General features: G+C 35.5%; 1 protein-coding gene across 3 annotated transcripts in view; it reads right to left on the bottom strand.

Moving 5' to 3' along the window:
* Positions 1–271: 271 nt before the first annotated feature.
* The window catches only part of LOC103030360 (beta-galactoside alpha-2,6-sialyltransferase 1), a 46,980-nt gene continuing 33,832 nt past the window's right edge, over positions 272–13,419 (bottom strand). For all 3 annotated transcript variants that reach the window (XM_007252341.4, XM_049462902.1, XM_007252340.4), the window contains exons 3-6: positions 8,580–8,677; positions 6,117–6,218; positions 5,760–5,934; positions 272–4,758 (exon numbers count right to left, since the gene is read on the bottom strand). In XM_007252341.4, coding sequence (XP_007252403.3) covers positions 4,487–4,758; positions 5,760–5,934; positions 6,117–6,218; positions 8,580–8,677 — 647 coding nt within the window. In that variant the 3' untranslated portion in view covers positions 272–4,486. The remainder of the gene's footprint in view (positions 4,759–5,759; positions 5,935–6,116; positions 6,219–8,579; positions 8,678–13,419) is intronic.

A 13,419-nucleotide genomic window follows, 5' to 3' on the forward strand; every position in this document is an offset into this window, starting at 1 on the left:
AAGTTTAAAGGTATTAAAAGTATGACACACTCAAAAAATAAAACATTACATTCATAAATCCTATAATCTGTTTTTTATTTAAATACACCTGATTTCATGGGGAAAAAAATAGCTAATGTCCATAACTTGCATTAACACATCTTCTGTATATACTCATAAATTATCATGTCTCTTTCTATAAATTCTAGCTTCTTTATTCAATAACGTAGGTCTAGTGTGTGTGTGTGTGGTAACCATATGTAATGTATATTAAGGAAAACAATTGTCTTAATTGTCACAATTTTAACTTTATTTACAATTAAGATTACATGCTAATAACAGGTAATACAGTTAGCATTGTTCTGTTCTTATTCTTTGTTTATGTATGAATAATAACATGCGAATAATAAAAAGTCACAGCTGAGGAATCCAATCAGTAAGCATGGGCTGATGGGCAGTTAGCTTTGATAAACGAAAGATCCATTTGTGGTACAAAAACAGGTGAGTCTCCCGAAATACTTGTCTAAATGCAGTTAAACAACAATAATAAAAAAAACATCTGTCACAGTTTATCCAGTTTATTTGTACTTTGCTATCCCATACTTTTTTGTGAGTGTCTGAATAGAATCTCTTTAACACAACATGAGAAATGCATGTTTGCAAATGTAAAAAAAAACTGATTCTTAGACAGTAAATGTTGTTTTTGAATGAAACACATTCTGTTACATTGGACCTCATTCAGTACACATAATTACAATTAGACTCTGTAATCAATAAGGTTGGTGGTAGTATAGAATATTGAGCTTCTCAATAAATAACTTACAGACCACCACAGATGAATATTACATTTATATAATCACATCTCAGACGCCTTTAAGTTCAGTTTCTGAAGCACAGTAAATAATAAATTATAATTTTAACACATTCATCAAACTTATAAAACCACACACACACACTTCCTTCTGAGGCAAGAATATAAATCTAGTCACTAGAGGGAGGCAAAGCATTGCATTCTGGCAGTGGTCTGTAATCTCAGCGGTCCAGTAACTCTCAGGTCTGCGGTTCCACCCAAATCTATCATATAAATATATAAATTATATTAAATACAATAAAATCTATTTTACGACCGCATTGTTTTGTCTTTGGTTTAGTTAACTGTTTTAAGCTGCTCACTACAGTGTTTACAAACTAATTGTTGAAATATTGTGAGACATTGATAGAGGTAAAAAAAAAATATATATATATAAGACTCTTATTTTGCCTCAGAATTAAATGCCGATTTCCCCAAATAGGTGTTGGATCCTTCTCTGTCAGGTCAGAAAGTGTCCCAGCTATACCAGTACTGACCAACACACCATCTTTCATACCACTCAACTCCCAGCTTCCTGTCAGTAGATCTGCATATATCAGAAACTAAGTTATATTTATTTTTAATTATTTACCTTCCTTTTATAGGAGATTTACTTTAATTTTTTTTCAATTAAACATTTTATTTTATAGTCCCCTTATAAATGTCTTTTGAATAATGAATCACCAATTAAATGTCATTTTGAAAGTAAAAATTCTGCAATAGTCACCATCACACAAATATAAAACAAAATGTGCTGCCATTAGGGAGGATTGAGTTGTAAGAAAATGTGCTGGGTGTTTGCCTGTAGTCAGGAGGTGTGTAAGCTTTTGTACCAGTTGGTGTGCTAGCTGCAGGAAGGTTTGCTCAGCTGGCAGAAAAGGATCCAACACATCTCAATTTTCCCTTTGTGGTGAAGTCCTGAAAAACAACAAAACCCTAATTATTCTCATCTAATAAGTTTTATCGGTCAGTGCTGGTTTTTGCAAGCTAAAGACATTAAAGCCTGGAAAGCTTTAAACCTTCACCCCACTCACTTAACTAGGCTGGATTTCTTGAATTTTACCAGTAAAAAAAATACTTTCCCTTCTGATGTGTCTATCTTTTATTGTTAGGTAGTACAGGAGCCTGGTTTCCTGTTTACTCAGCTTGCTTCTCCTTTTTTGTTTGCTCAGAGGCACACTCATAAGGTCATGTTCGCATTTGCAAAGTTCATGTACAGTAACTAGCAGAGTCTGGTGGTGATGTACTGTTCTGCAGTGTCTCCCACACTTTACCATTTCAGAAGCTTTTACTAGGGTTTTCACTAGTTCACAATTTAAATAATTAGAAAATATTTGTGTTAGGGTTTTCCTGCTCTGCTTTTCTCTGCTGTGTTTTCTTGTGAAATGTGTCAGTTTTCTCTGTATTGAACACTAATTACTGAGCAAATATGCTAGGAAAAATGCATAGGGCAGTGACAAGATAATATAAAGTTGCTGTGTAATTACTGTGTGCTAGGAAATAAGAGCACTTTTATTGTTATTGTTCACAGAGTAAACTGTTGATTCAGGGCTACACTAGCATTGTTGCCCATTGCTCTGGCTGTTGCTTTCATAATTATTATATAATGTACAAGCATAACTACCAAAAATATACTTACATTAAAATGTAATTAAAATACTGATGTATTCTTCATTTTAAAGACGTATGTGAAAAGTATGTGAACCCTTTGGGATTACTTGGATTTTCGTGTTCTGATCTTCATCTAAGTCACAACAATAGACAAACACACTCTGCTTAAACGAATACCACACAAAGAAATATATGTTTGCATGGTTTTATTACACTCAGCATGTTAACATTCACAATGAGGGGGGAAAATATATGAACGCCTATGCTAATTACTTTTCTAAGAGCTAGGATATGATGAGATTGGATGTGCTGTTTAAAGCTGCCCTTCAGACAGCTTTAAACATTATGTGGTAAACTGAAAATCTCTGACCTACCTTTCATTAGCTCCAGTATTAAAAATTATAATTGCGTTAAAAGCCTTAATATAAATACCACTCTGACAGCCTGGTGGGATTTTTTAAAGAGTCCTCAAAGAGTCCTCACTAATTCCATGTAAAATGACACTCATTTGGAACAACCCAGATATATGTAGAAAAAAACAGTACTGATTTTTTTTTAATGGCAAGAGAAAGGAATACAGAATTTGGCGGGCCAAAAAAAATACATAAAAAAAAATAATATTTTTTTTTTAAAAAAGCTGCCCTGCCCTATGAAAAAAAAATAGTTTTGTGTTTGCTGTTCTTAAGAAGCATTGCTTTGATGCAAATCATGCCTCGCACAAAAGAACTCTCAGAAGACCTACGTTCAAGAATTGTTGAGTTGCATGAAGCTGGAAAGAGTTACAAAAGAATCTCTAAAAGCCTTGATGTTCACGTGTCCACGGTAAGACAGACGGTTTACAAATGGAGAAAGTTCAGCACTGTTGCTGCTCTCTCTGGGTGTAGTCGTCCTGTAAAGATGACTGCGAGAGCACAATGATCAATGAGGTGAGGAAGAATCCTACAGTGTCAGCTAAAGTCTCTGGCACATGCTAACATTTTTGACAAATCCACAATAAGGAAAACATTAAACAAGAATGGAGTTCATGGTAGGACACCACAGAAGAAGCCACTGCTGTCCATAAAAAACATGGTGGCATCATGGTTTGGTGCTGCTTTGCTGCATCAGGGCCTGGACGGGTTGCCGTCATCAGTGGAAAAATTAATTTCCAAGTTTACCAAGACAATTTGCAGGAAAACTTAAGACCATATTTTCACCAGCTGAAGCTCAACAGAGGATAGATGATGCAACAGGACAGCGACCCAAAACATAGAAGTAAATCAACAACTGAATGGATTCAACAGAAGAAAATATAGTCCTGACCTCAACCCAAATGAGATGCTGTGGCATGACCTCAAGAGAGCGATTCACATTCATATCCAAAGAATATCGCTGTGCAGGTCTGATCTGCAGCTACAGGAAACCTTTGGTTGAGGTTTTTGCTGCCAAAGGAGGATCAACCATTTATTAAATCCAAAGGTTCACATACTTTTTCCACCCTGCACTGTGAATGTTAACGTTGTGTTTAATAAAACCATGCAATAATTAAATAATTTTTTTGTGTTTTTAGTTTAAGCAGACTGTGTTTGTCTATTGTTGTGACTTGGATAAAGATTAGAACACATTTAATGACCAAATTTATGCAGAAATCCCAAAGGGTTCACATACTTTTTCTCGCAACTGTACATAGCATATTTCACAGCATTTATTCTGTACTTAAAGTGTACTTAATGTGTTCCAGTTACTAAGTACTAAATAATGACTTATTTATTTTTTGAGCTGAGAGATACAGGACTGGCATTGAAAGTAAAGGACCTTGAGGGTTCAAGCACACTTTATCAAAGTTAAACAGTGCAGTAGGCAGCGTTCCAAGCCTGCAGCAGAAATGACAGAGACATTTTTCTTATTACAAGTCAGTTGATCATCAACATGATTTTAAAAGCTGTTAATTTAAGACCAAAAATGGGCTTAAACATATTCTCGCTTTAAAACACATTTAAATACTTCCCTTTTGTGATTTGGCTCCACTGGGGGTGTGGCATGCTGAAACAGTGTTTGCAATGAGCTTCATAAAGAGTTTTCACTCTGCATTGTGTCTGGACAAGTATACTGTGAATACCCATCCAGTGTGACTTTTCCTAACTCCAAGATATCCTCCTCTTCGCCCCGGTTCAGGCGCTGCACCAGACTCTTTTCAAACAATAACGGATGGTAGTGTCCCTGAGTGCACTGCCAGTTTCTATCTGAGCTGTAGTAGTGGCAAAGCTCCGTCTTCCTCTGTGATGGGACAAACTCGTACACACTGATGTGCTTACACACACTCATCATCACAATGATACCTGTGGCAGACAAAGACAAGCATAAGCATTAGCTTCCTGTAGTTACGCCTTAGAGCTTTGGGTTGCCAAAGCTTTCATACCATAACATGTAGAGGCAGTATTTTGTGAAACTAAATAAACCTAGGCTTACATACATAGAGAGATTATGAATAAAGAATATAAAAAAAACAGTTAACTTAAATGTTACAATTTTCTGTATTTAGCTGTAAAGCATCTAGGTTTTAGCTTTTATTGGTTTAATTAAAATGTTCAGTACTTAGACAGTTTTGCCTTGTGTTTAAATGTGCTTCCGTTTTCACTGCTCTTTTGCAAAAACTAAATTTATTCACTGATGCACTTCCTCCCCCATGGCCGCCAAAGTGGTTTGTGAACTATAGTTTATTAAATGTCACCACAAAAAGAGGAACTAAAGAATGATAAGCTGTTAAAAAATAGTCAGCAGTGTAGACCACACAAACTTAAAATAATCAAATCATATAAGTATAAATACAACTGTATAAAGTATGAGTGTCGCATTTTAGACAATATTAAAAATTGTCTAAAACAGAGCACCAAATAAAAAACTATAACTAAAAAAAGTCACCCTCAAAAACTGTCAGTCATCAGAGCGTATCTGGACAAATCCTGACTGGTTTGGTATTGTAAATAAACTGCTGTCTCTGCAATTTAGCCATCATCTGTTGTTACCTATTAAAGATCTCCTCCCTGTGACAGTAAAGGCTTGTAGGTGCTTTCTCCGCACCATGTTAGTGAGGTTAATGTTCTAATGTAATAGGGTTAATAATCTTCTCGCCGAATGCAGTCAAATACTTATAATAATGCACCAAAATCTAGTAGAAAGCTTTCTCTGGACAGTATGGAAAGCAAACACATTTTAGAAGAATCAGCAAATGAGCAGATGTACCAATACTTAATTTTGTTTTGCCAATATAGTGTGTGTGTGTGTGTACAGTGTATTTACAGTGGTTTCAGACTCAGCCGCGACTTGAACTTGTTCTTACCCAGCATTCCAGAGGACGGTGGGTTGGGCTGGATGTCCACAGGCGAGTTTTCCTGGATCACGTCCCACAGATCCCACTGCATGGAAGGACTGATGATGTAGAATGGTTGCTCAGGGTGGACCTTGCGGTACTCATGGTAATGCTCATGGAAATTATAATCGTGATGTTTGTACCACTACAGAAACACGGGAGGAATGTCATGAAGAGATGTTACAAATTTCTCTCGTACGCAGTTTGACTATATGTTTTAAAATTTGCCATGTGTTTTGAAAAAAGATGATAATGCTTATTATTTTTCATTGTTTTTTTGTTTTTTTTAACATTTCATTAGTGTGTACGCGTCAGTGTGTCACTTACCTCGTCCAGATCTCTGGAGTACGGTGCTGGATCCCAAATAATGAGCACACCTGTGCGGTAACGAGGATCTTGGAAAAACTTTTTCTTCTCACTCACTACAAGCTAGAGAGCAAAAAGGAGATAAATACACTGGTTAACACCGAAACTCAATAAAACAATGCCATTAAAATATGATTATGGAATAAAACAAAATCTGGTCAAACCAAAGTCATTGGGCCCTATTTTAGCGATCTATTGGTGAGCCACACAGCCAGATTTAGGGCATGTCTGTGTGTCTTTGGTATTGTAAAGACCCCAAAAAAATATAGAAACTAATTCTCTTAAATAATCATGAGTGAGTTTTTGGCTTAACATGAAATAAACCAATCAGAGTGTCACTTGCCATTTCCGTTAAGAGTCAGGTGTGCTCTGACACACCTGCTCATTCATTCATGCAGTAAATATGCACAAGCAGGTCATTTAAGGGAACAGCAGTTATATTATTGTGTATTCTGATTATTGTTGATTTGAATGTTGGGTTTGTGTGCTGTGACACGTCCATCTGTGTGCGTGTGTGTAAAACAAGCGCTATTTTAACGCTATTTTAACAATTGCTCCTGGGTGTAAACTGGATCGTGAGATCACAGTTTCGTTCCACCTCATGTACCACATGTGATGCGAATGACTCTAAAATCCCCTTGAATCCTTGACCTGAATTATGTTCCACCAATGACAAACATATAAGAATGTGGTTTTCTGTGTCGAACACATCCAAAAAAGATTCAGTAAGAAATGCAAAAATAAATGAAATCAAGTATTAATATTATAAGTATTTTTCATGTTCATTGCAGTGGGATGATTACTTTTATTCTATATTCTATAACTTTTATATAACCTCTATTTTACAAACCATTCCTAAGCACTAACAAAACCTCACGATGGAAATAAAGTGTTTTCTGTGCCTTATTAGCTGGGGCGCTGCCATGCTTTCCTTCATTATGCAAATGTTTATTTTTATAATGCAGTGGGTGGGGCTAAGCTGCTGTTTGATTGGTTGATAAATACCTATTCTAATGGACAATTACCGTTTTTATTAGTTTCAGTTAAGGAGAACTTTCACTTTCAGTTTTCGTTATTTCGTTCGTTTTCGTTAACAATAACACTTGGTTACTTAGCTATATGGTGATTATCATGCCATAGCTTTATATAAAATAAAAATAGTATTGAAAAACAGATGACTACCTCACAGACTATTTCCTGGAGCACGGCAGAGAAATAAAAGTCAAAGTATCCTGCTATTTAAAAGAATGGAAAATTAATAACAATAATAATATAGTTCTGCATACTAGAGTTTAGATTGTCTGCCCGAACCTGCTTTCCTGGCGAGCTGTCGGCTTCGGCTGAAGAAAATGGTCTGTAAAGTGACATAGAACTAAGTTTAATGTAACAAATTACACTGTGATTTTTGTGCTGATCCAAAAGTTACAGCTCATCCGCGCGTTTACAGCTCCGCAGGTGGATTAATGTCTGCATATAAATCACGTGAGTTTTCCTACAGGACAAACCATTCAAACGTGTGGATGAGCTCTCGATTAAAAAATCTCACAGTGTCTGTCTGGCTTAAAATAGTTATAGTACAGCTATTAAATGAATAAATCAACAATAATTGAAAAGACCAGTGAGACCTTGTGTATGCTAAATAACAAAGAAGGCAGCTACAAGCTAGAAGCTAACAACATTTAATATAAACAGAAAAATAGATATGTAATAGAAAAATGCTAAAAGAAATATAATCTAACGAATTCTAAAAGAGCAAAATGAAATAGTGAACACACAGATGTGCATGAATAATTGATTAAATTACTGTAGAAACGAGAGGGATGATAGAAGGTAAGTAGCACGATAAACACTTTTCTTCCCCACGATATTTATGGTCAAATCACACAGCACTAGTGCAGGGTCTGAAAGGGTTAATATAAACTGACCAGAAATTCAAACACAAAAACAGAAGAAACTAACTCTTGAAGGTTAGCATGATAGAAAAAGGTGGGAAGTAGCAGCAGCTAATTCAGTTAATCAGTAATGTGTGGAATGTGTAGCAGTGTGGAATACAGTGATGAGTGACTCAGTACTGGACAGCACATTAAAAATAGCCAAAGTATATTTTATAAAAGGAGAGCAAGCATATGGATGTGCATATTAATATGCATTAAAATATATACACTGTTTAATATAATATGCATCACAATAGATGTGTATGCACTGCCATTTTCATTCAATAAGTGATAGGAGATCAAATACCACATGTACATTGGAAATGAATAAAAAAGTCTGAATAATAATAACAAACTGACATCATAAAGTACGACAACAACCACAACAGTCTGATCATGCTTGAGGGAGCATAAAAACACAAATTTACATTGGATTTATTTATTTTTTTTGTCCCTGAACAGCAGGCTGTGTTGTGCGATGTCAACTCACCTGTGAATTAACAATGCGTACAGTGGTTTTCTTTCCCACGTCCCTTTCATATCCTTTCATTGGTGCTGAATTAAATCGAATCACAGCATCGTGAGAGTCTGTAAAAAAAAAGTTGGTTAAAGGGACACTCTTGGTTTAATTAAACTACTACATATCATGCATCTTTGTACTAAGCAATAACAGTGTAGTATCCTGACTGTTTACCATTCATTTTAGAACATCATACAGTTTTACATAGCAAAATGCTTTTACACTGCTTTCTATTGTAGTTTACTATCACTGTATATATTGTTTTAGGGTTAATATGGCTTATGAGGCCCAATAATGTTTAACTTCCTTTGGTTCATCCCATCAAAAGCACAAAAGTCTACATTTTCATTATTGATCGCAGGGTTGTTGGGAGTGATATCTGTGTCTGTTTAGCTGCTACAGTAAAGCGTTTGAGGTTAACACTTCCAGCCGATACACAACAAAAGCTTAGACATATCTCCTCCCTCACAAGTCAGTTCTTGCCTTCATTTTTTTAAGAAACGGCTTTGTCTAGGCAGCACTTGAGAGGAAGCATGCAACTTTTACTGTGTGCCAACAGCAGGGGTGTGCCATTTACCTGTACCATCATATACAACAATATCCCCAAAAACTCTTATACAATAAAAGAAATAACATATTGTGATGTCACAATATTTTTAAAGCATTTGAAAGCGTCAATTTGTTTTATTTGTGGATTTTATTGTATTTCATTAAAATTTTCATTGTTCATGTTTATAGTTTTTATGCACTAAAAATGCTGCAACTTAGTGTTGTTGGAGATAATTTTTTTTTATTTACATTACTTTATTTTTGTTATATTATTTTTATATGCTATTATTATTGTGTTATACAAAATCAGGGTCTTAGTAAGTTCCTGTCTACAAAACAAACAAACATTTATATGTTTTAGTTTTTACTGAATATATTAAGTGTTTTTACTTATAAATAAAACATTAATATTTATTTTATTATAGCAATGCACTGTTAAAACTAATAAAAAAATGTCAAGAATATAGTTATTGCAAGAATACACTAAAATATTGTGATATTATTTTACTTCCATATCGCCCACCCCAGGCCAACAGTGCTCAAAAGAATATCCGAACACTTGAATATGAATTTGGTTCTATTTATTGCTAATGGCTGATCAATGGAACAAAAATCTTAGAGAGTTTTTAGCAGAAATGGTTAACTTTTTTATTTTGAAGCCTCACCAAAGGCAGAGAAATGAGGTCAAATCAAAGTCCTGCTTGACAACTTAATGTAAACAAGGTAAGAGATCAGAAGTTATATTAATTAATATTAAAATAATTATAGGTCTAAGCGGCAATGTGACCTTTTTACCACCATAAGAAATAAACAGTTTAACTATAAATTAGCAATAATTTATGGGTTAATTCAGAGTACAACTGATTTCACTTGTTTAATTCATGTGAGCTTCAGCTTTTATGATATGAAAATCACATAAAAAATAGCCAAAGTTTATTTTAAATAAAAGGTAGCAAGCATTTTTGCAATGTTTATTTAAGCAGAAACAAAACAAATATGAGTATAATTGTAATAACAAAGCATAGGGCTGTAAATATTAAAATGCATTAAAATATATACACTGTTTAATATGATATGGGTCACAATAGATGTGTATGCACTGCCATTTTCAATCAATAAGTAATAGAAGGGCAAATACCACATGCACATTGGATATTAGGTCTGAATAATAAAAACAAACTGAAATCATAAAGTACGACAACAACTGATGTATATTATGTATAATTGGTTCTGATCCCATTTCTAGAAGAAAAAAGAGGATATATTTAATATTTAATATTTTTTTATTAATTTTAATAAATTAATTATAGGTGTAGGAGGGCCCATTGGACACCTGTGCTGAAATAGTCTTCATCGTTACAGTCTTGACCTGTTTTTGCTTTGTTTATTCCCCTATTGAAAATGTTTTGTAAGCAAAAAAGAGATCCGCAACATTCAGCAGTATTTCTTTCTCCTATTTTGTATAACTTAAAATGTGGTATGGTGGTGTTTTATTTTCCATCTGTACCTGATGGAAATTCCTATCATAATTACAGTGCCTGTATTGCTGCTGTGTTTTAGCTAACTGTCTTATAACTGCCAAATATAGTGGTAGTATGTGGCTATAAAAATATTGGTGCACTACAAAATGCCTTTATCTGCTGATTTCCTTTTGCAAATCACAAATGGTAAAATTAAAATCCCATGTACTGTTTCTGTGCCAGTATTGCAGTGCAACTGTCTTTAAACAAATTACAAGTTCAAAGGCCTCATGCTGTTTCCAATTGTGTCCAAAATCCCCTACATTGCAGAAGTCCCCTAAATGCTGATGTTGTCTTTGCCAGTTCTCCTAAGGGGGTTTAAGAGTCCAATTTCCAAAACTTCTGCTTATTTCATGAAAGCATTTCAGAAAAGAAAATAAAGTCGCATTTTTATTTCTGTCAGGAAGACGGCAGATGTTCTCACCAGCAACTCCGATACCTCTCTGAGCAGCACAACTCTTCTAACATGCCTACAGACTGCCATTATTATCATCATCCTCCTGCACCACATTATTCCACAGTGTCCTGCCCTAATGTTCTTAACTGTATCTTGCTACACTTACATGCATCATCATGTAGTGCTGCAAGAGGCACAAAAAGAGTAGAAACAAATGAAAAAAGTCTACAAGAGAACCAGCTAGCCCTCCACTGGAACCACAGCAGTTTGCATATCTTCTTACCCGTGAAATGAACTACACAATCTACGTCACACTAAAGGCTGGTGCTCGGCCTCCTGGAGGGTATTCCACAAAGCGAGATAACTTAACTTAGTAAGCCTGGCTTATTTTACTCAGTTCCAAATGTAAGGGAGGCGTGTGATATCAGAGGTCACCACGGGGAAACTTCATTAAAGAACAACGTTTTACCACTGTACTGTCCACTATACTGCTGCAGACAGCACATATACTATTTGCATTTTATTATTAATTTACTATATAGACTATATAAGATCTGTAATTAGAGGTACAATAATTCATTTTAAACATCTTAATTTTTAAAACGCTAATATAAATGAATAAGAATTTAACCTTTTGTTTATTACTGTAATGTGTGCAATTAAATGAATAATAATCATTTGCATATATATGATAATGAGTTCTGTTTTATATGTTTTAGTTTGTTTTAAAACGTGGTTTGAGAAAAGCATTTCTGATCAACCTGATCTGATCGATTCTTTCCTTTTTTATTTCTTATGTGTACCTTTAAATGACTTATTTGACACTGATATTTTTTCCATGTATCATAATTTTTTTAGCTGTCTACTTTTCAGATATATTTTAAAAATATTTTTAATTATTATTGTAAGGAACACAGGAACCAAGGAATGCGGAGGCACGTGCTCTTAGCTTTTATATAACAAATCAAAGGTCTGTAATCATGTCTAAGGAATTATTTCAGTGATTGTATAGCTGATATATCGTTGTACCTGCACTCTATATCTATAGGCTTCTTTTTTTCTTTTATCTTGTTTTTCTCCCCAATATATCTGTCAATTATCCCACTCACATCCCCTATTACTGGCAATGCCCCAACACTGGGAGGGTGAAGACCTCCAATACATACAAATTTGTGTTTTTATAAGCTTTCATAAGCTTGCTTCATGGAATAGCCCCCTAGACAACTTGGACACTTGGATGTCAAAATACGGTTTATAGACATCGGTTTAATACAGAGACTGTAAAAAGATGGACGCCGTGTCGCCATTTCCATTCATCCAATGAAAATGAAACCAAAATCTTCCGCCATGTTGGCGATCCTAAAACCTGAGTCTGTGCAGTACAGAAAAGAGGAGGGAGAAAGACTGTGGAGAGACAGCCTACTCATTTAAATAACCCCGCCCCTGAGGGCTGCCTCGACAAAGCTCACACAGTCTATGGTCCCACCCATACAGTCATTGGTCCCACCCCAGCAAGGTGTAACCCAGCCCTTTTAAATTAACCACACCTTTTTGAATAGAGCTGAATAACGTTGTAAAAAACGAATTATGCAGGGATATAAAATGTGACAATATAAGCAGAGGTTACACTAGCTGTTGCATTTAAATAATGGAGGTAGGATTACAGTATATTAGAAAAAAACGGGATTGAAAGTTGTCTGTTTTGCCATTGAAACCTATGGGGATGGGTGGGGTTACACAGCTTTCTGCAGCCGAACACCAGAGGGTGCCCGACCTGTGGTGGCTTCACTTTTGAGAGACAATGCTCTGTTCAGCTATACACAGTCTATGGTTCAATATTCAACAATATCATTTAATACTAAGCCTGCTGTAACTGGATCCTGGCATTACTGACTGGGAGAACTTCAGTCAGTCAGTCAGAACAGAAACAACATTTCCAGCACCACCATACTGAGCACTGGTGTGCCCCAGGTCTGTGTGCTCAGTCCACTGCCGTTCACTCTGCTGAATCAGACTCGACTGTGCTGAAATGTACAGTTAGTATTGCATCATGAAACTTGCTAATGTCATGTTACTTGAGGCTCTTATCTGCAGTCAACAGTCACAGAGAGGAAGTGCAGTAAATAAAAAAAAAGCTGTAAATTTATGCAGATACTACTACTAGGATGGTTGTAAGAAGCACCAAGTTCACATTGCAGAGATCTTCACCCGCTTCCGCAGCTCTAACTTCATAGGCATGAAAGGCCAACACTGCCTCTATTCATACAAAGACTGCGTGGGAGCATATTCCTCCCCTCCCATCCTCACCGTGTTTTACAGACTGGATAGTTGAGAACATCCTGAG

Source organism: Astyanax mexicanus, chromosome 1 (assembly GCF_023375975.1).
Source record: "Astyanax mexicanus isolate ESR-SI-001 chromosome 1, AstMex3_surface, whole genome shotgun sequence".
In the NCBI taxonomy this organism is placed as follows: Eukaryota; Metazoa; Chordata; class Actinopteri; order Characiformes; family Acestrorhamphidae; genus Astyanax; species Astyanax mexicanus.